This window comes from Alosa sapidissima, chromosome 2 (genome assembly GCF_018492685.1).
Source record: "Alosa sapidissima isolate fAloSap1 chromosome 2, fAloSap1.pri, whole genome shotgun sequence".
NCBI classification, from domain to species: domain Eukaryota; kingdom Metazoa; phylum Chordata; class Actinopteri; order Clupeiformes; family Clupeidae; genus Alosa; species Alosa sapidissima.
The window spans coordinates 11451326-11473033 of NC_055958.1; the positions used below are offsets into that span (position 1 = coordinate 11451326).

General features: G+C 43.5%; 2 protein-coding genes and 2 long non-coding RNA genes across 4 annotated transcripts in view; 2 read left to right on the plus strand and 2 right to left on the minus strand.

Moving 5' to 3' along the window:
• si:dkey-91i10.2 (uncharacterized protein LOC555224 homolog) overlaps window positions 1-10393 on the minus strand; it is a 71985-nt gene extending 61592 nt beyond the window's left edge. Inside the window, exon 1 of the mRNA XM_042070006.1 lies at window positions 10023-10393. The gene's annotated coding sequence lies outside the window, so the exon portion shown is untranslated. The remainder of the gene's footprint in view (window positions 1-10022) is intronic.
• On the plus strand, window positions 593-20192 carry LOC121690039. Its single transcript, XR_006024976.1, has 3 exons — window positions 593-616; window positions 1151-1155; window positions 20101-20192. It is a non-coding gene; the product is annotated as an uncharacterized LOC121690039 (long non-coding RNA).
• Window positions 12759-19397, plus strand: eaf2 (ELL associated factor 2). Its single transcript, XM_042070265.1, has 6 exons — window positions 12759-12988; window positions 13541-13635; window positions 13986-14122; window positions 14374-14537; window positions 16853-17134; window positions 17868-19397. Exons 1-6 carry the CDS (start codon window positions 12886-12888, stop codon window positions 17915-17917), a joined length of 831 nt encoding a protein of 276 aa, XP_041926199.1. The 5' UTR covers window positions 12759-12885; the 3' UTR covers window positions 17918-19397.
• On the minus strand, window positions 19823-21102 carry LOC121690010. The gene is made up of 3 exons (XR_006024964.1): window positions 20926-21102; window positions 20165-20302; window positions 19823-19944 (listed from the first exon to the last, which is right to left on the minus strand). It is a non-coding gene; the product is annotated as an uncharacterized LOC121690010 (long non-coding RNA).
• Window positions 21103-21708: the final 606 nt, after the last annotated feature.

Genomic DNA, 21708 nt, shown 5'->3' on the forward strand with positions numbered 1-21708 from the left:
TGTGTGTCAAGTGCATTGCCAGTGAAAGGGGGTATCTTTAATTCCATCGGTCTATCAGAGGTAAGGAGACATGCGGAGAGCAGAGGTCTTTTTATTCATTTTTATTCAGATCAAATGAGGGGGAATGGCATCATTTATTCAGCGGAATGGTCCTGAGGAAGTCAGCAGAGGTGGCGTTTCACGCACCACTCCTCTCCTCGGCTCCGTGGAAGCCTTGCGTCAGCCCTCGGGAATAACGGGAAACGCAGGAATGGGCTACATGTGCGTCCCAACTGCTCTTTTAAACATGAATTCAGCGAGAGAAAGTGAGAGAGAGAGAGAGTGAGAGAGAGAAAATGAGAGGAAGAGAAGGAAATAGAGAGAGGGAGAGGTAGAGAGAGAGGTAGCTTTGTGACTGACTGAGCTGAGCTTTGGCAATAATGTTATTGAAACGTTCATGCCAATAAAGTTGGGTTAAAGATAAAGAAGAGAGAGAGAGGGAGAGGTAGAGAGAGAGAGGGAGAGGTAGAGAGAGAGATAGAGGTAGAGAGGGAGGTAGAGAAGGGGAGAGAGGGAGAGGTAGAGAGAGAGGGGAGAGAGAGAGAGAGGTAGAGAGAGAGAGAGAGAGAGAGAGAGAGTGATACCAGACTGAGATTTAGGTAGTGGCTGAAACGCTGACGTGTTAATATTGTAACACGTAACTTTGGGGGCCGCCTCACTAACCCTTTTACCTGGCCGCCACTTGGCTTAATCAGCTCCTTAGAGGATTACCTCAAACCTGGTGAGAAAAAAGGAGAAGGCTGTGTAAGGCCTGACCTGAATACTCAATGAGAACGCTTGGAACAAGGAGAGTTAATCGCGTCGAGGACACTGCGGTTCTCCTGTTTGTTCCGAATGTAGAGCAGTTACAGATTCGACTTTAGAACTTGCTGGTGCGGGATTCTGAAGAACCCAATTGCTTATCTGCCTGATAGAAGATCTCAGCTCTTGAAGAACTGTCACTAGCTGAGGATCACATTGAGTAGAACTCACCATAAGGAACATATGGAAGTTATCATTGAGTAGAACTCACCATAAGGAACATATGAAGGTTATCATTGAGGAATACTCATCATAAGGAACATATGAAGGTCACAACCTGCAGTTTTTCTGAGACTAAAATGTAGGTCAGAAGAGGTATGTCACATTTCGAGTAGACTAGTTATGCAGGTACGGGCCAGGTGACGGAGCACATAAAACAGGGCTGTATTGTTCAACACAAATAATACCCCAAATCCTTCTTAGTGCCATAATTTTCAGACCTACTTTATTTCTTTCATAACCATCAGACAATAGGAAATGCAAAACATAACAGAAATGAGACCAACCAGGTCAAATTCACAACAACCTCAAAGTAGTTGACCACCGTGTCCTACTCAAAATAGCAGATAGAATTTGCAGGAATCAACAGACAGGTGGGAGATACTCAATATTGTTCATGAGTTTATAGTTCCTCCAATTCCTTCTTTTCCTCCTCCCTAGGGACCCCCTAGTTTGCCCTGCGGAGTCAGTATGGCACCTCGCCTGGACTGAGGGATGCTGGGTAATTACAGCGGAGTGCTGTTGGGCGAAGACACGGTCATTGGGCCGCTGAAATTGTGTTTGTGTGTGTGTGTGTGTGTGTGTGTGTGTGTGTGTGTGTGTGTGTGTGTGTGTGTGGAGGGTTGGAGGGGGTCTGGGACAGACTCTGCCGGCAGGGGTCAGCTCCAGCCCTCAAACCCTCTCAGAGATGGAGACCCCTGCTGGGACGCTGCACACTTATTATCTTAGCACACATGTGTTCCTGCCAAGATATGCCAGCTATACACACACGGCAAACAAAAGCACACACAAATACTATATGTGTGTGTGTGTGTACACACATACTCACAGACACACAAATACACGTGTACACAGTGATGTCAAATACACACACACACACACACACAGTACCAAGATACCAGCACATACACCAAACATGAATACAGATTACATACACTCTTGACCACACATCACATCCTACTGACACCACTTGGAAAAGTGACAGACACACACACCCACCACAGACACCGGTAGTGTGTGTGTGTGTAGCAGCTGGAGTGTGAGGGGTTCGCAGCTGGAAACCTCACTATATATTCACCCTTGACTAACCCCCAAATGAGCAGGCAGCAGCCATCTGCAGTCAAGGAAAACAACAGAGACTCAGAAACCCTCATGGTGACAGCTCAGCGCTCTACCTCCAGGGCAGAAATGATACCACTGACCGACTGTCTATAAACCTATGAGTGTGTGAATGTGTCATGGAGTGTGTGTGTGTCGTGTGTATGAGTATGTGTGTGTATATCAGATCAGAGTGTATGTGTTTCATCTGTGTGTGTGTGTGTGTGCGAGACAGATAATTAGTGTGAGTCTGTCTCTTGTGAGTGTGTGTGTATATTAAATGAGAGTGTATGTGTTTTGTTTGTGTGTATGTGAATGTGGTTGTGTGTGTGGTGTATGCATATGTGATGAGTGTGTGTGTGTCTGTGTGTCAGTCTCTCTCATGAGTGTATGTCAGTGTGTGTGTTTATTGGCAGGTAAACCAGGCTAGAGACTAGGCATTGTTCCACATTAGAATGGGTTTGCCTTTTGTGCTAAAATATGCTAATGTACGGCGGCCACTAATAAGATGTGATGGATTAGGTGTACACAGGGGGGGTAATCAGAGCGTTATTTGCTTGATGGACAGTCCCAAGAGGAGCAGTGCACACTGGGTAATGTTTTCCCAGTTCAGCCTGCCAAACATCGCTGCCAGTAAGCCATGTTAGCAGGGCATCAGCGGCCTCAAAGCAATTAGATAACGAAAGACAGATTAAGACGGATGCACTGGACTTTGACAGATGAAGCGAGGACATCACAGTGAGTGAGTGGACAACATGTGATCAATGCAGAAAAGTATTTTCTTTGTTATGGATCATCATTTATTGTCATCATCAATATAGTCACGTTATGTTGTAAAACAACATAATTGAAATAACCTGCGACACCTGAGCATAAACTGGGTGGAAGCATTTGAGGATTTGATTTTGTTTATTTGTTTGTTTGTTTGTTTTCTGTCCTCATAAACCATGATGTAGGTGTGCCGTCTGCAACAGAAGAGTCTCCACATCTGTGATCAATGAGTTTCCTGATGAAATTTACTCCCCCATATGCGCTGGCCAACAAATGACTATCCCTGAGTGATTAGCCCAAAAACAGCAAGTGATCCACAGCCACACAGACAGAGTGCTGAGCATCTCGCTGCGACAGATGTCACTGCAATACCTCATTTAAAACTTGGCGTGTGCGGCAGGATTTAAGGCTGTCAGGTGACGCCTTGGCAGGTAGCTGGCCTTGGGGGGTGGGGGGGTGAGGTGTTGATCTGCTTAAGCCACAGCTGTTTGGAGAGTGCCACACGTGTGACTCAGCTGTTAGTGCGAGGTCTTATCAACGTTGAGGTCATGAGAACAACTCCCACAGAGCTTAGGCTCAGACAAATTATAGGCTTGTTTTTTTTGTTTTTGCGTACAGCACCACAACTGCTATCGACAGAAAAAGTTGGATGTAATAGACTACAGAATTGAGATACAGAATTGTCAGTACTGGAGTTGCTTAGTTAGTTGCTTTGTAATATCTGCTTAAATTACAAAAAATGCCATAAAGCTAGTTCATACAGTACACATACACACACTCAATTAGAATTAATTTAACAGTAATTCCTGTTAAACATGTAAACAAGGAAGTAAATTAACCAGTGAGGCCATGATGCTAATGAAGCCTTGTGTTTAATATTGTAGAGTTCCTTAACCACAATGAAAATTAAACTAATTAAAATGAATTGAGTTACCATTTGATGTGTTTTATGTGTGTTTATCAAAAGCATCACCTCCATTCTAATTCTATATTCTAAATTGTACAGTACATTCTAAATTCCTATTCTGCAAATCACACAAATACTCTGCACTGCATCCACCACCATATCTACAATACATTCACAGCTCTGCATCCACCACCATATCTACAATACATTCACAGCTCTGCATCCACTGCCATATCTACAATACATTCACAGCTCTGCATCCACTGCCATATCTACAGTAAATTGACGTACATAAAGAAAAGGCCTGGCTGAACTCTCCAGTCAGCATTCCCCTGTTCTGAGTGGAGTCCCGGAGGGCCGTGTTTGCTTGACAGGGCGTGGACGGTAAGTGCTGGTATTAGCATTTTATTAAGTGACCTCCTAACCCTCGTGCCCTGCCCCTGCATTCATTTTCCACACTGTTCCAGCCTTCCGCCCATCCGTCACGAGGAGAGACAAGAGATGTGGGCACAGCCTCTGTCGACGTCTCTCCAGCTCAAAGGAGAGTAAATGGGCTCTCAGCTCTCTGTGTTTAATTCAAATTTTAACCTGGTGATTTGCGGAGGTCACAGAACATTTTTGCAACATTACATTTTGTCTTGCAAGAATCTTTCTTGACGGCTTCCAGCCTGTATACTGGTGACTAAAAGGGAGTAACTAGTTGGGATTCCAGCCAACTCATCTGAATGTTTTGTTTTTCATTTCATGTCAATCATGCTTGTGCATGCTTCCATCTCTTGTGCTATGCTATGCAAATTAATAAAAATGCACACTATCCTACTCAAGGGGGGAGTTATGAACAGCTAATACAATTTGATGCAAATAAAAGTATTTATATTAAAGGCACACTATGCAGCTTTTTAGCTTAATATGCAAGTTTTTTAGCTTAATTTACCTTAATTTAACAGCTTCAGAGTCATTGGAATGGTTATATGACTTTTTTCGGGTTGAATGGTGGCCGTCTCGCTTCCCCCTAGCGCCTGTGAGCGGAAAAACCACCCTTGCAACTGTTGGCCGGCGGGCTCAGTGTCAGGAAGTATAACGAGTGTAACGAATTGATTTACTGCATTCAAATACACATACACGCCAGGAACCGGCTAGAAAAAGGTAGCGATGGAGTTTCTCAGATATTTGTCATGACAGAGCCAGCGAAAAAGAAGCAAAAACCGAGAAAACAGTAAGGAAATTGCCAATACTGCATAGTTTACCTTTAACATGAAGCGCACTACACCCATGCATATTAGAAGTTAACCTCTTCCATCAATTTGATTTCTTATTAGATTTTTTTTGTAACATTTATTTTTACTTTTTTATGCGTTCCTGTAACTGTACACTACTCCTTCAGAGGCACAGAATGTTTTCTTCAGTGCTTGAGAGCTGTCGGGTGCATTCAGAGAGAAACACGCCAAACCAGGTGTACTTACATGACATCTGCACTGCTCACAGACAGGTGCAGCCTGGCAATGCAGAAAGGCGATGACAGGCTTAGTGATAGTAACGACCAAACCCAAAAGAAGTCAGACGTAGAATACTGCGGGTAGAATACTGCCTTTAAAAATAGCAGCTGTACTATAGCAGGGGTTCGAATCATTAAGACAGCTGTTCAGAATGACCATGAATTAAACAGTATCTGCAGGTGCAGATGCTACAATCAAACTCTTTTCACTGCCAGGGTAATTGGTAATTAATGTGTGTGTGTGTGTGTGTGTGTAAGTGATAGAGAGAAACAGAGAGAGAGGAGAGAGAGAGAGAGGTGATGTTGAACCTGGTTGAAGGCCCCTGTTTCAGTGTTTGGTTACCCATCTGCAATACGGTTTAATTACCCCATCAGTAATTTGTGTCTTGCTCCATATAACCAGGCACCAGGGACCTCACCATCCGTCTGCTGCTCCCAGCGTTGACAGTCTCTTTGTTGGGGGGATCTCAAGGTCGAGGTGGGTTATGGTGGGGGATGGTGGGGCGGGCGGGGGTGGGGGCGGTAGTGGGGGGGTCGGGGAAGGAAATAAACGGTGCGTTTGTCACCACCCCAAAAGCAGCTGCGACTGCGGTTGCAGATGAGAAACAATGGGAGGTGTTTACTGTGCAGACGAGCTGGGAGGGGTGGCCTTCACTGGCAACCATGTTAGAAAATACCCCCGCCCCCCCCCAGACTAGACCACCATTAACAACAAATTGGGGGCATAAACCAGGGAGAAATGGGTACGTCTGATCGTAAATATTGCAAAGAACACACAAACACACACACGCACACACACACACACACACACACACACACACACACACACACACACACACTATAGCTCATTGTCCGATCCTTCTATGGTCCCAGGGCATATTTGCGTTGTGCTCAAGCCAGCAAAGTAATAATTTAATTGCATGCTCTATAATTGGATGGATTCATCTTCTTTTAAGGAAAATATATACTCAGTGTTGCCACTATATCACACTCCTTGGATGGTGCTGGGGCCAAATCTATTTGGGCCTGCAGGACAAAAGCAAGCGGATTTGACGTCACTGGCTCACTGAAGGGTCGGACCTTCCATGCTTTTTTTTCTTTCTCGGTGCTAAGCTAATCTGAGCCACTGCAGGGTTTCTTTCCGAACAACTGGGGCACTTCATCACAGTCAACATCTGCAGTCAACCCACACACACACACACACCATACAGCTATGCGTGTACACACGCATGGACACACACTCACACACACACCACACACACACCATACAGCTACACACGCACGCACACACACGCACGCGCACACACACACAAACACACACACACACACACACAGATCATTTTACACATTTTATCACAAAACAAAGTGTCTTCTCCTGCTTTGGCTAAAGACATCTGCAGTAGTGTAGTGATCATGTATCATTGAGAGGAAGTAATGTAAGTTTATCTCCAGCAGAGTGACCATGCCGGGATCGGTTACCAGCGGTCAGGATGTAGATGGGGTCCGGTGATTCAGACCGTCCACTTCTGAGACGAGCGCCGAGGAGAAGGAGAAGGAGAGGTCTAGCCTCCTCCTCTTCACTCACTACAAAAGAAACTAATTTCCTGTTAAGTGTGCAGACACACATACGCAGGAAGCACATACACACACTTTTTCTGTCACACACACACACACACACACATACACACACTAACTGATGGGGATGTGTATGCATTCATTTCAGTCAAACCTATCCATTTGCAAAGTGCCTGATACACACATACATTATACACACAGATCCCCCCCACACACACACACACACAGAGAAAACCACAGATAATTCTGTACAGGTTCACATCTGGGTTACACCATTGCCATTGATACTCCCATTTGAATAATAGCCTCGCTGTTACGTAACCAAAAGATAGAACAGGACATGAAGATATAAACCAATTGGATACTGCTAGCACAGCCATCTAAAAGAACTGACACACAAGCTATGGATGTCACTGGGCTCACGAGTGAATAATTTGCTACATCCAGAGCTGAAGTCAAATGTCAGGAAACTCCTGACCTGCCCGCGTCTGCAGTTAAAAGTTCTGATCCAGTGCCCGCTTGTCTCATCAGAATTAACTTCCCCGAAGAGCTCTGTCCACTAAGCACGACTTGGACCAATAAGTAAAAACCACAGCAATCACTTAATTACCCTTCTAACGAGCCTCCTCCTTATGTAACACAGAGATCTCCCTCTCAGGCCCTGCTCTTTATCTCAGGCAATAGCTTAATGGACAACAACTGCGTCCTCATCACGGCCGTATATGCTGACCGACCGGCCGGCCAGCCCATCCGCTCAAGGCTAAATTAAAATGATTACATTTATGGGCCGCGCCGTCTCCCGTGCCCGGCGGCGGGCTTGACCACCATAGGACGCCGACCCCGTTAACTCGGGAGTATGGGAGATGTCCACCGGCATGGTCCTCTGGACTGCCCAAGCATGTCTCATTAAGTCTAGTGGTATTGACTATCCAATGCTTTTTGCTATGCGCTGAGAAGGCTGTAGCAGGAGAAGGCAATAACATGTAATAAAAAAGGAGAGATAGAGAGAGAGGGAGGGGGGGGGGGGGGGGGGAGACAGCGCTGGTTGGCTTTTGTTCAAACAGGCTCAGCTCACACAAATCCCTTAAGTTCCCAGAGCAGAGTCCCCACAGGATCCGTCTGAGTGGGGGCTGCTCCACCTGCTCAGGTGATTAACCAAACAACCTCACATGGAATCAAACCAGCCCTGTGCTCACAGCATCCTCCCCTCACTCACCACATAGTGCAGTATAGTGAATAACACACAGAAGATCCTTCAGTATCCTATCAATTAAACCTAACTGGGTGGGTTTAACCAAAATATTGGCTATTTCAATTTCCCAAGGAGTCATAATACATTTCAATGTTACATCACATTACTTTACAGGAAGCAGAGCGGGGGGGGGGGGGGGGGGGGGGGGGGGTTGGGGGGCTCATCTGGCACATTGAATAATGAAATCAAGAGCTGCCTTTGTCTCGGATTAATCCAGAGGTCCTTAAGTAGTCCAATTAAAATCACAAGCGTGACATTTCACTTCATTTATACTCGCCACATGACTCTGGGGAGGGGGATTGACTGAGGGCAGAAAGTGGTACCCGAGCAAAGACACACACACACACACTCACACATGCATACACATACACACACACACACACACACAAACACACATACACACACACGCAGACACACACACAAGCACACACAAACACAAGCAGGTGCGCACACACACACACACACACACACACACACACACACACACACACACACACACATATATAAAGCAAGTCATGCAGTCATGGGGTGAATTGGTACAAATGTCTTCCTTGTGAGTGCCAGTCACACATACAGTAGACTCCTTTCTCTCTCCACTATGGCAGATGTCCAGGCTCACAGAAGGCCTATAGGTCCATCAGCTGAGGGATCGTGGGGGGGTTTCCATCTCCATCAGACCTAATCAATATTTAATGCCAAATTGTATGTAAAGAGGCTGGCAGGGACTGCTGCCTCTGAAACAGCATGGGGGCTATTTACAAGAGACTGCTATACCCCCAGGCCAAAACTGGTGTGACAGACTTGTAAGCATGGATAGCCCTCATGCCATAGACCTTATTAGGAGTTTCTGCAGCAGCCACAACACGAAACGGGCAAAGTCTCTCTCCTGGCTTGAAATACACCTGGTTCCAACTCCACTGCCCTTCAGGTTTTGAAAGTTCCAGCTGGACACCACCTGTGCCCATCAAAACTAAACCTGTTTTTGGGCCGACCTTTAGACCTAATAGGCCTTAAATGCTGACGACATGCAGTGCCCGCCAACATGCTCGTTTACCTGTATCCTCAGGAGCCCGGCTCGGGCTGTCGGGCAGCTGTTGGTGCTGCTGCTGTCGCTAAATGAAGACATTTCAGAGCAGAGCCGAGCAGGCTGCGCCGGAACTGACTGCATATCGAACGTTGAATGGAAAATACGAACTGAATGGTCTGTGAAATGCCTGAAAAAAAAAATGTTTCTGAAAGAGACAGCCTATGCCAGATAATTGGATAACAACGGGTGGTAGGCCTACCCAACGTGTTAACACATTATTTCACTGCCAAATATAATAATCGAAGGAACACAATAATTCTGAAAAACCCCTATGGCCTAGCCTATTGCACGGTTTATTGGCATCCAAGAGGAACCGAGAGCCTTGTGTGAATTTAAGCAAACGCGAGAAGGCAACAATTTGCATAGCAGTCTACCTGAAGCATAGGCTATCACTCTCGGAGCAATAGCCTATCAACCAACCAAACATGATCTTCTTTCCATAATTTGACCAAGAAGCCTATTTAACCAGAGAGGTTATGCGTATGATCTGCAGAGAATCGAAGATGAACTAATAACTACCACCCTCAGGAAAAACGAAAAAGGACCATGTGCACTTCTGCCCTCTTCACATGCATTAATATCGATGTTCCGCGAGAGCCTTCTATCCGACCGCAGGCGTTGCCGAGCATATTAAAACTCAGTAGGCTACGACAATTAATTTAACCCCCATTGTTTTACCTCTAGCAGAATTCATTATGACATCTCGTAAAAGAGCAAGGTCACTAAATTTTAGGAACGTAACGTTAGTTATAAAGATAGGCTACACATTGTTACTTACATTACTATCCGACGTTTACTTTTCAGTCCGCTTTCAAACGGGCTCAGGGAATCTGTAGCCGACCGACCACCCTCAACGCAGGATCTGGAGTCAACAGCCTTTCTGTCCAACCTTATGTGTTTCGCGACGTTTCACAAAGCCCCGCGCACGCTCCTGCGTTCGCTGACGTCTAGCCTATTCATCAATGCTTTTCTGTACTTCTTTCACTCTGCCATTTATACGATGCGCTATCTCTTTCTGTCTCACCCTTTGTGAGTTACGCTCGGTAACTTAACACTTTGTATGAGGAGTAGGCTACTTGTCTATCCTCTGCGAAGCGCTACTGGGCACCGTCCTCTCTCGTAGGTCTCCTTGGAAACTACACAGCAAGCGCTGACTGTGGTGCTGATTGGCCGAAAGGGAAAAAAAAGCTTAAGCCACTTAAAACCGTGCGCCCCTCATTCTGGCCTATAGCCTACTAGGGAGCTTTAATTTTTGAAAGTGTGTGAAAGTCTGAGTCAAACAGGATCAAATTCATCATCATTTGAATATTCTCAATTAATATGATTATAATACGATTTAAGCCTAAGACAAAGATTTTTTTTTTATTTATTTCAAATCTATTGAGTATAAAAAGTGTCAAAATTGTATTTAATCCACTACTTGATGCTGTAAGTCTTGCAAAGAATCAACTCTCATGGATCACCCCATGAAATGCAACCTGGAGTGGTCCTGCACATAGAGCACTGACACCAGTATCCCTTTGCACCATCTGACACCCGATCTGGCTGATAAAGTCTATCGGAGACGGGGACAGGGGACGGCGCCTGTGGAAGGGGTATTAACTTACTGCGCTACGGGGAGTCTCCTTTCTGGCCGACTGGCACCACCGTGAACTTGAAAATGTTGCCATGGACACTGTGATGTGTATACAGTCCCTGACCACTCAAGCAAGCTGTTGAACACACACACATGATGAAGAAAAGAGACGTCTCCACAAACTGATGTATTGGTCTTGTTGATCATGAGAAGATCATGAGAACTGAGGTTCTTCAGTATTACAGAAATGATTTATGGCACCCTTTTCTCTGTTTAAAGGTTCTACTCTGATTTCTGTCTGACAAAAGCTCATCGAAGGCTAATAGGTTTCCATACAGACCATTACTGAAAAGAAAAAAAGAACCAATATCTGAGCGAGAACAATTTTTGATGATCCTACATTTCCTCTCTTAAACAATGACCTAAGTCTGAGCCTACCCTCAAATTAGGAGTTCACAGTTAGGCTAATGTCCATTATACTGTTAAAAATGAAAGGAATATGAGCAGGCTTTTGTGAAATATCTTGATATTAAGGAACACTTTTAAAGGAATTTCTCTGAATAGATCAACATCCTAACATTCCTTGGTGCTCCTGACATTCCTTGATGCTCCGAGCCCCAGTGTGATCCCTGAAAATCCAGATTCCCAGTGGGCTGCTCTGATCTCCTATTGTTCCTAGGAGACATATGTCCACAAAAGTGTGCTGGCAGCAGGTTTTAAGGGCTTAAGATTAATTAACAGTTGGAGGATGCACATGAGCTGATTTCACCCCAACAGAGCTGTGTGGTGCAAAACGTCAGCCCACCTAAATCATAGCCTATATATTGTTTGACAACTATATCACCCATTTTAGCTATTAGGCTTACACATATTGCATTTCTTTGTTTTTTTAAACATTTCTTCCAAATAACATAGGAACAACTCATCTGAATATGTAGTTCCCAACCATAGTCTATTACACCAGTGAGTGCACAGGTTGGCTACACCTTAATTCATTAAAATAAAATATTAACAACATCAAGAGATAAACAAACTGTAGCCTAAGTTCAGAAGGTTACACACGCCAAACAAATTCTATGCATATTGCTGTGATGGCAGCTATTTTGATTGACAACAAAAACATTGGGGAAACATTTGGTTTAGGTGATAGTAAAATAGGCCTAGGCTACATTCACCTCAAATATTGGTTAAACAGTGCTATTCAGAAATAAGCCTATTTATAATAATAATTTAGGAATCCTAATTAGGCCTATAGTTAATAGGCCTATAACATTCACCTTCACATTATTTAAACAGTAAACAAATAAATTTGGCTGAACTGTTCATTCACCGATTTTGACTGAAGACAGGTGCCATAAGTTAGCAGTTGGCCAAGTCGCTGAGGTTGGCTTTAAGTGAATCAATCCATTAATCACATAGCTTAATAGGCTAAATAGGCTACAAATGTTATTTATGTATGTATGTATTTATTTAGCTATTTATATATTAATCTTTGTCCTAACCTATTAAACGAGCACTGAAGTTAACTTGAAATAATCTGTAAGTGGGCTAGGCCGACCTACTCTTAAATGAATTGATAAATTCAGCAAATTTATCAGACAACTGTTAACAGGTTGATGCACCAACCAATGCCACGTGACGAAGAATAGAGGCAGGGAAAGGGAAAGACGGGCTACTTCCGCCTGATATTTGTGTAGCCTACTTCGTTTTTAGCCTTTTACAACTGACCTAGGATCAGATATTTGTAGTTTCGTTGTTGTGGCAAGTGTTAAAGGGAACTGTGGATTCTGGTCCAGGACCTGGCTAACATCGCTAATCCGTAGCATAACTTGTCCCACCCTGGTGTGTTCGGTTACAATGATTGACAGTGCGTTTGGCGAATTATAAAATGAGAAAATGCATAATGAAGCGTCGTTGACGGTACGTCGAAATTATTGGGCCAATCAAAACACAAGAAACACAAACGTCGGCTTTAGGAGTGAGGTGGCTGCCTCTGCCATAGATGGGCTTGAATGGAAGTAGAAAGTTACATGTTAGAAACATATGGTACTAAACTTTATCTAGAATGAATGGAACAGCCTACTCCAACTTTGATAATCAAGAGCATATCCTCAAATTGGGAGAGACGTTTGAGAAACAACCTAAAAGCGCATTCCACACGGTTCGATGTAAGTGACATCCTTTAAATAGCATTTTCGTTCTGTTGTATAGCATTTTAACTGATATTACCAACCATTCTAGCAATGGCGCTGCCTTTTCTGAAAATGAGTAGGCATATTTGTTAAACCTTGGTTCAGGCTTCTGTCTGGGCAGCTATAGTGTCTGTGCTTGCTTGTCGCTAAAATGGAAATAAACCAGAGAAAGCTCTGTGAAGAGACACTCTCCTTGACATTCGTTGTTTGCTGGATCATTTGATTAAATAATAAACCCCCTATGGATCTTATTGAAATGACCGCAACTCTGTCGAAACGTTTTTGAACGGGCCATAAGCTAACAGATGGTGTGAGGGGAACGTTGATATCAGGAGCTCGCTTCATTAAACACGGAGTTATAGCTCCACCTGTTGGAAGAATATGGCAGTGCAAATAACAGTTTTGTTCTTTTGTGATGAGCGTCTGAACGGGTTTCCATCATGATTGCTCACACAGGATTTAGATTTCACTTCATTTTATGTACTAGTGTAGCCTAATGTCGTAAAAATATTTGCCTTTTTCCCCCAGATGACTTCAAACCAGCCTCCATTGACACCACATGTGAGGGAGAGTTAGAGGTTGGCAAAGGGGAGCAGGTCACTATCACACTGCCAAACCTTGAGGTATATTATTTCCCTGGAAATATTTGAAGATTTTATTAACCTTTATTTGTTTTAAAGTGTACATCGTAGTTTTATGAATGAATCTCCTTTATGCTAATGGTTTTGAAGGTGCACCAGTATCCTAAAGAAGTGTTTTCCCACTCTAAATGTGTTTTGGTGAAGGGAAAGGAAGTATTCTACAAAAAATCCAGCCATAAACAGTTCTGAGTATGACCACTGATACGGTTTCCAATATGTGGGCAAAAACACTAAGGGTTGTGAACCTTTTCTACCCCATGCTATTCTCTAGTCAGGGTGTGTCAGAGATGTGGTTTTGATATTTTGGGTGGTGTTTCTCCTGGTTACTACAGGGCTCCACAGCTCCCGTGACCGTGTTCAAAGGCTCCAAAAGACCCTACATGAAGGAATGCATTCTCATAGTCAACCACGACACAGGCGAGTACCGCTTGGAGAAGCTCAACAGCAACATCGCTGTGAAGAAGACCAGGTGAGTGGGTCTTGCAGTGCTTGTTTGAAGGTGACGAGAAGGTTCTCTAAGCGTGCCCATGCAATGAAGCAAGATACTGTAATTCAATATTTACTTTCAGGCAGCATTCTGCCGAGTGAGCAAGAGCTAGTGAGAGAGTGTTCAGGTTGGTATTGTATGTGTGTGTGAATAAGCAAACTAAATGTGTGTGTGTGTGTGTGTGTGTGTGTGTGTGCGCGCGCGCTCGCTCGCATTTGTGTGTGTGTCTGCAGGGCGGAGGGCAGCAGTAAGATCCAGTCTCGGCTGGACCAGCAGACGAGCCGCCTGAGCCAGCAGCTGAAGCCTGGAGGGAGCAGCAAGGCCTCGTCCAGCTCCAAGAGCTCCCCCCCGAAGGAGAAGCTCTCCCCCGCCTCCCCCATGGACGACATCGAGAGAGGTCTTTACATACTCTACGCATTGGTCACTGCGCGTGCGAATTTGACATCAAAATGTCGTAGATCTCGCTGGTGCGCCACAATATAAAGTGCGCGTCCAGAGGTCGTGCAGCACTCTAGTCCCTTACGCACCGGAGGAACTTTTTGCAGTTCTTTTTTCACGCATTCGGACAGCATGGAACTGGGGATTAAAGAGTTCCTCTCTGCAGTTCCTATAACTATTTAAGCTCCTACTGTGGGGTAGGGTATGTTCCCTGTGCATAGGAACCATGGCTGATTTGCATGCCAAGGCAGCAGAAGCATCTTTTTAAAAATCATTTTCAGCTTCTGTAGGCCAGTAGGCCACGGCTGCCCCAAAATCAGGAATGGGACGGCACCTGTGACCTATAAATTGGCAACACAAACCTGCTGCAAACACATTTCCGTTTCAGTTTTATGGCAGTTGTTTACCTAAGTTTTTTTAAGCTTCCAGCCTCCCTTTGGGTAATCCCGGGTTTCACGTCACAGCGTTATGAATTGTAGGTAATTCCCTTGAGTAAAGTGTTCACATATGCCAACTTGGGGAAAGGGCTCAGAAAGGATGCGAGTGAGCCCTCAATCACTTCACAATTTTGCAGTGGGACAGCCCTAAGCCCTCACCTATGCAAGTTCACGAGAATGTGTGTGAGTGCGTAAGGGGAGACATTGGGACTGGGCTATAATTCACTGGAAGTGGGTTAGTTATCTTAGCATAATTCACTGGAAGTGGGTTACACCAGTTAGCCTACAGCTCCTAAAAGTTACAAAATAGACTTCCTTACAACAAATAGATTCAACTATATTCTCTTGTTGATGACAAGTATTTTGTTTGGTATATGGTATAGTCTAACTCTGAAAAGTACTTACTGGGAGAGCCTTTCTCCAGTGTGAACCTTTAATGGGACAGTTTGTACACAATACAATATAAAGTGCGCGTCCAGAGGTCGTGGTATAGTCTAACTCTGAAAAGTAGTGGTAGTGAGTAGAGGGTCCCTAAAGCCAAACCGAAGTATCCCGAGGTCTTTATGTGGTCGGATAGAGAGTCCAGAATGAATTTCATCAAGCCAGTACCTTTCCGGAAATGTTGCCATCTTTGTTGCCATCTTTGCTGCCATCTTTAGGGGAAAGTCCGTAGGAGTCGATTGCCTAAGGAAATTCACAATTTCGTCGCAGTTTTAAAAAAAAAAAAAAAAAAAACATAAAACAAACAAAAAAAAAAAGTCCAGTCCATACAACTTCATTTCAAAAGTTTTCAAAAATTTTTTTTTATTTTTTTTATTTTATTTTTTTTATACGGCGACGAAATTGTGAATTTCCTTAGGTAGCAAATAATACTACATTGATCAATACTATTACCACAGGATGAGTGCAGAAGTTTTAACTACTATTTTTTTTTTTTTAAGCTTTAAGTAGTAGAATCTGAAGTGAGATGGACCATCATATTTTCATATACTATACTATACTATAGTCACTTTGGACTAAAGCATCTGCCAAATACCATAACCATAATTGGAAATTCCATATCATATCTATCTATAGAAGTACTGCATGCATGACTCCAAAACCTTGTGGCATGTGTAGGTAGGTTTCTACATTCACGGTGTAACTGAGTTTTGATATCTGTGTGCTCCTAATTACCCCTGTAGTGGTTGAACTAGTTGAGCCAGACGTTAGCCACACAAAGGTCATGGCAGATTCAAAGGAAACACAAACAGCACTGGCTGGTGCTCCGATGCTGCAGAGACACAGTTGTATGATTTGACTCATAATGAGTCACTTTTGAGGCATGATTGAATGGAACCACTCATTTTCATTTTGTATTTTTTCTGAGGGTTCTATTTAGATTTTTTTTTTTTTTGTGTATAAAAATCCAAAAATGACTTGGATGGCAATGGAATGTGTAGACATAACCCTTTTTATGTAATGGGCTCTGTGTTACTTATTGATGCAAGCATGCAGACCAGCTACTTTCGCCTGGCTCTCTTGTAATGCTATAATGTACCACTTGAGGCACTGTATTAAAAATGGTCAATTGAAGAATGCAATTTGGCTGCGTTCAGAATCACAGAACATGGTTTCTTTAAAAGGTCTTTTTTGAAATCTTATCTTATTTTCTCTTAGGTTTTGTATGAGTAAATGTGTAATGTAGGTCGAGGTGTGTGTGTGTGAGTGAGTGAGAGAGACGTGCAGATTTGATTGCAGGGGTACGTGTTAGTGTTGTATTATGTGTTATAATGTTTGTGTGTGTGTGTGTGTGTGTGTGTGTGTGTGTGTGTGCGTGCGTGCGGGCTGTGTGTAGAGTTGATGGCGGAGGCACGTGTGATGGATCAGATGAGCAGTGGCGACAGCTCCTCCGACTCCCGAAGCTCCTCCTCCTCCAGTGACAGCTCCAGCTCCAGCGACAGCGAATCAGAGGACGAGAGACGCAGAGGCCAGCCCCCAGCCGCGCCCCCTCACCAGGGCATGCCCATCCTCACCACCACCACCACCTCCTCTTCCTCTTCCTCTCACGTGCGGCCGGAGGAAGGTGGTGGTGGCGGCGGAGGAGGAGGAGGAGGTGGTCATCTCATGAGCACGCTCAGTAAGTCCGCTACATTGTAACTGTCTAGCAAAGAGGGCACCCGTGGCTGCGAAGCGATCAGTGTCAGTACCGGTCAGTACTGAGAGATCTGGGTTGGTATCGGTCAGAACTGAGGGAGATCTGGGTTGGTATCGGTCAGAACTGAGGGAGATCAGGGTTGGTATCGGTCAGAACTGAGGGAGATCAGGGCTGTTGCCGGTCAGTACTGAGGGAGATCAGGGCTGTTGCCGGTCAGTACTGAGAAAAATCAATGTCTGTACTGAGAGAGTAAAGGGGTTGGTATTGGTCAGAACTGAGGGAGATAATGGAAACGGATTGACAATTAATTGTTAACTTGAGAATTGGAATCAAATCAAAATGAGGGATCTGTGCCAAAACTTTTTACTTTTAAAATGTTTCTATTGTTCATGCTTATCTTAGTCAATATTTTACTAATGTTCATTTGTTCATGTTCAGTTTGTCATTGTGTCGAGATAATCTTCCACCTTTTTTTGGAATGTTCAATTGTTAGTTGGCCCTATAACTAACAGAGAGAGGCTTGTAGAATGTGTGATCAAATGGCGTTGGACACAACGGGCCAGATCTGTGAGCAGTGCAAACCCCTTTCATTCAACAAAAAAAAAATGATTTATTAAAATGCCGTAACATCCTTTTTTGTGCAAGTTCAAGAAGCAGGATTCTTTCCTGGTCTGGGCCTGACACCCCTAGTGACCTCTCTGTTTCTGTCTCGTAGAGAACGACCTGCAGCTGAGCGAGTCCGGTAGCGAGAGTGACGACGACTGACTTGCCTCTCCCCACACTGAGCAAGACCACTGCCTGCAGTATATACAAAGCCAATGTACCGGATAACAGCCGACTCTGAAATGGAACTGGGCCGAATTGGGGCCGGATTTAGCCCGGATTTGGTGCTGAATCCGGCCTTATGTCTTTCAGAGTCAGCTGTTATCTCGAATGCAGGAGGAGGAATCCGCTTGATGTGTCAAGTTTAAATGGAAAATCTTCTCTGTAGCTTGGAATGGGGAACCTCCCCCACCTGCAATCTGTTGTTGTTGTTGTTGTTGGTGGTTTCTCTCTCAAAGCATCAGTATTTATTTTGTGTATTTTGTCAATAGCTTAATCTTCTAAATGGATGCTTTGTAATTTTTATTTAATTTCCTCCTTTGGTATGAAATATAGGCCTGGTTTCCCATACATGGATTATGTCTAGCCCTAGACTAAACAAATCAGTGAAAATCCTCACTGAAACAAGTCTAGTTTAGGACTAGACTTAGTGCATCTACGGGAAACTGGCTGATGGTATCCACCACCAAATCCCTCTTAATCTTAATTTTGTTGGCAGATATCTCCAGATTTTAGAAATAAGTGCTGTTGCGACATGATTAAGTTGTGAGTTTATCATCTCATTTGAAGGTATGAGTAGAAAAGTAGTCTGACTAGGCTGTGCACAGCCATCCTAAAGTAATTTATCGTTAGACTAATGAATGGCCAAGTTCAATGTAGTGCTCAATGATCTAGCAAACATATCGAGGCTTGCCTTTGAAAGAGCCAATACGTTTACTTGAAATGGATTAGTTTATCAATTAATTTCGTATGCAAAATATTAATTTCATATGCGGTTCACAGCTGAGAACCTGTCAACTTATTACGAAGACCACACTTAGCCGCCTTAAACCTGCAATACTTGAATGTGTCCGTCTTACTGTGGTGGTCTGCAGTTTCCGAAACTTTCAAAAAGACCAACATGCTGCTGTTTGGTGCACCCCACAGGGCTCTTCTGGCTTGCTGTAGGATGATAAACGTCTCTCTCGTGTGATGGGCAGAAATATGTAGCTGTGGAGTCTTAAACACACTACAGTACAGTATGCCTTGACCTCCTTTTTTTTTTTTTTTTTGCAATTCATCTTCAAACCTTTCAAATCCAACCTTCTCTTTCTTTCTCTCTCTCTCTTTCACTCACTGCTTTCTCTCTGTCTTTGATGTGTGTCTCTCTGCTGACTGTTTCTCTCTCCTTTTTGTCTGTTTACTGCTGGGTTACTGTTTGCCACGCTGGAGCTCTCTCTGTTTAGATAGCCACGCCAGGTGTTTGTTTACTTGGCTAAAGTAGTTGTCTGGAGAATGAGGTGGGGTCGGGGAGGGGGAGTATCGGAGCGTGTGCCCCACAAACCAGAGATGGCTTACTGCTGCTTCCCCAATGGCTCTATGATGAGAATTTAATGAAAGTTATTCATGCTGGAAAATAAATATTTAAATTCTTTTGCCAAAATGATGTCTGTGTGTGTTTCCTTCCTTGCCTCTGTCACTGTCACAGGCCTTGGGTTCTGTGTCAATCATGTCTGTGAAGACTGTAGGGGAGAGTGGGGTGAGTTGTGCCAGTTTTTACTTAAAGTGACTTTAAAGGGAGGCCATGATAGTAATGCTTCCAACTACAATATGAACATATATTTCAGAATGTGGAGCATCTCTGGGAACAATCACTAGTATTTAAGAGATATAGCTTTCTGAAAAAAAGTGGTCTTGTGGCACACTTGCCCCCGGTGTGGGGTAAGTTGTGCCTTTGAAGAGAATGCATTGGGGTAAATTGTGCTATTGATTATTGAAGTAAAACGGTATATTTTGATCTCAGACACTGTAATGCTTTATAAAAGCTAGACAAATTCAATACAAAATTACTCATTTTAGGTTGTTATTTTACAACATCAAAGGCCAATTTTCTACAAGCCTATTGCGCCACATGAGCACATCAAAGGTCATTTTCGGTTGTCACACCAGTTTCATCCATGTTGTAGATCTTGTGTGGAGGGAAGTCCTACCTGAAATGAGATTAAAGTTTTGTTGATCAGAGAAGTTTACAGCAGATTTAGGTGGTTGGATGTGGTTGTGTAGATGTCAGCTCTGCCACTGCTACTACCTAGAGATTATGTTCCCCCTCTCCTTCCCAGGTTTCCTGGTCAGTGTGTGTGTGTGAGAGAGAGAGAGTCCTGTATACAGGAGTGTTTTTCTGAGGCTGACATGTCAAAGCCATATGATTACCTGTCCATCACTTTAGGTTACCAAATAACTCCCCCATGTTGTGCCTATTAATGGCAGTAGCTCTACCAACAGAGGTTGCTTCAGGAGTGTGGCATGACAAATGACGGCGTGCTTTAAAGGCTCCAAACCAATCACATCCTAGAAAATATTAAAAGTTTATTAGTATTATTAGCATATCTCTTAAATTTTCCCTTATTGAGCCCTTGCGTCCCTTGTCTTTAGATAAGTTGATGCTATACGCTCTAAATAAGTACCCAATTTTGCTTCTCTTATCTGCATGAGCATTGAGCATTCCTGTTAGTGCCTTTATATGTTCTGCCAGCTCCTTCTCCATACAGTACTGTATGCCCTGCCTGTCTTCCTCTTAACTCTGTGCCATGATGGTATATTTCTATTTTTGGTCTAAAATTAAGAATGTCACATAGTTTTAGTGATAAAATGTAAGAGTAAAATGCACAATTACAATAAAATAATATGTTTAAAACATTATTTATAAGTGGGGGTGAGTTAACCCAGGCCCTTTTGGCACAAATCACCCCAACCCCACCATTTTGGAAAAAATGCATCATCCATCAGATTTGAGCTAACATCATGCTAGCTGTATAGACTCATAATGTAGCTTACCAAAGCACTAAAACATGTGTGAAATGTTTTCAAACTTGTCTATAACTGTTTTGACACAACAATAAAAAAAACATGATCATAGAAATTTTACTTTGAATGGCAAAAAACAGGTTTTTTTTTTACTTAAATGTACTTACCTCTCATGCAATGAGGCTCTCTTCTCTGCAGGATGATTGAAATGGCTGAGTCTTCAAAAATGTGTGGTCACATGACCATTTTCTTGTTTCCTAGAAATAGGGGGTGGCACAACTTCCCCGCTGGCACCAATCACCCCACTCTCCCCCATTCTTCTGTTGATGTCGTGCTAGTAATATGTTAAAAATGTATTTTATGTTTTAGAATTCTATGCTAATATTACTTTGTTCTTGAGGCCTGTGCAAAGATCGTAGAGTGAGCAGGGGTCTCAAACTCAAAGTTGACTCAAACCCGTCTACTTTAGCTAGTCAACCCAGACAAACCTGTAAACAGATTTGAATTTGCTCTGCAGGTCCATCTGGAAAGGATCCCATTGATGCTTGTTTCCAAACGTCTTGTTTTACCACTTACAGGGGCCTAACCTGCAGTGAAATTACACTTTATTGATTATGATTGGATCCTGGGTTTCTGGTGATTCAGAAACGGGCGTAAATGGTATCCTTTCTAGACTGACTTGCAAAGCTAAATTTGCTTACAGGTTTGTCTGGGTTCACCCAAGCCAAGGTTACTTATTTGCATTGGGTGGTAATGGCACTTTAGATGTCTTCTGTCCTTGCTCAAAATAGACAGGTTGCCTTATTAGGCTGAATGATGAGGCATTAGTAACATGATCTACTTTTCTTAAAACTGCCTATGCTTCTGGTTAGCATTTTCTTTTTTCTTCAGAAAGACCTTTTCTTACATTTATTTACGTGACGTTAAGTGGCAAGGAGTTGAGAGCACTG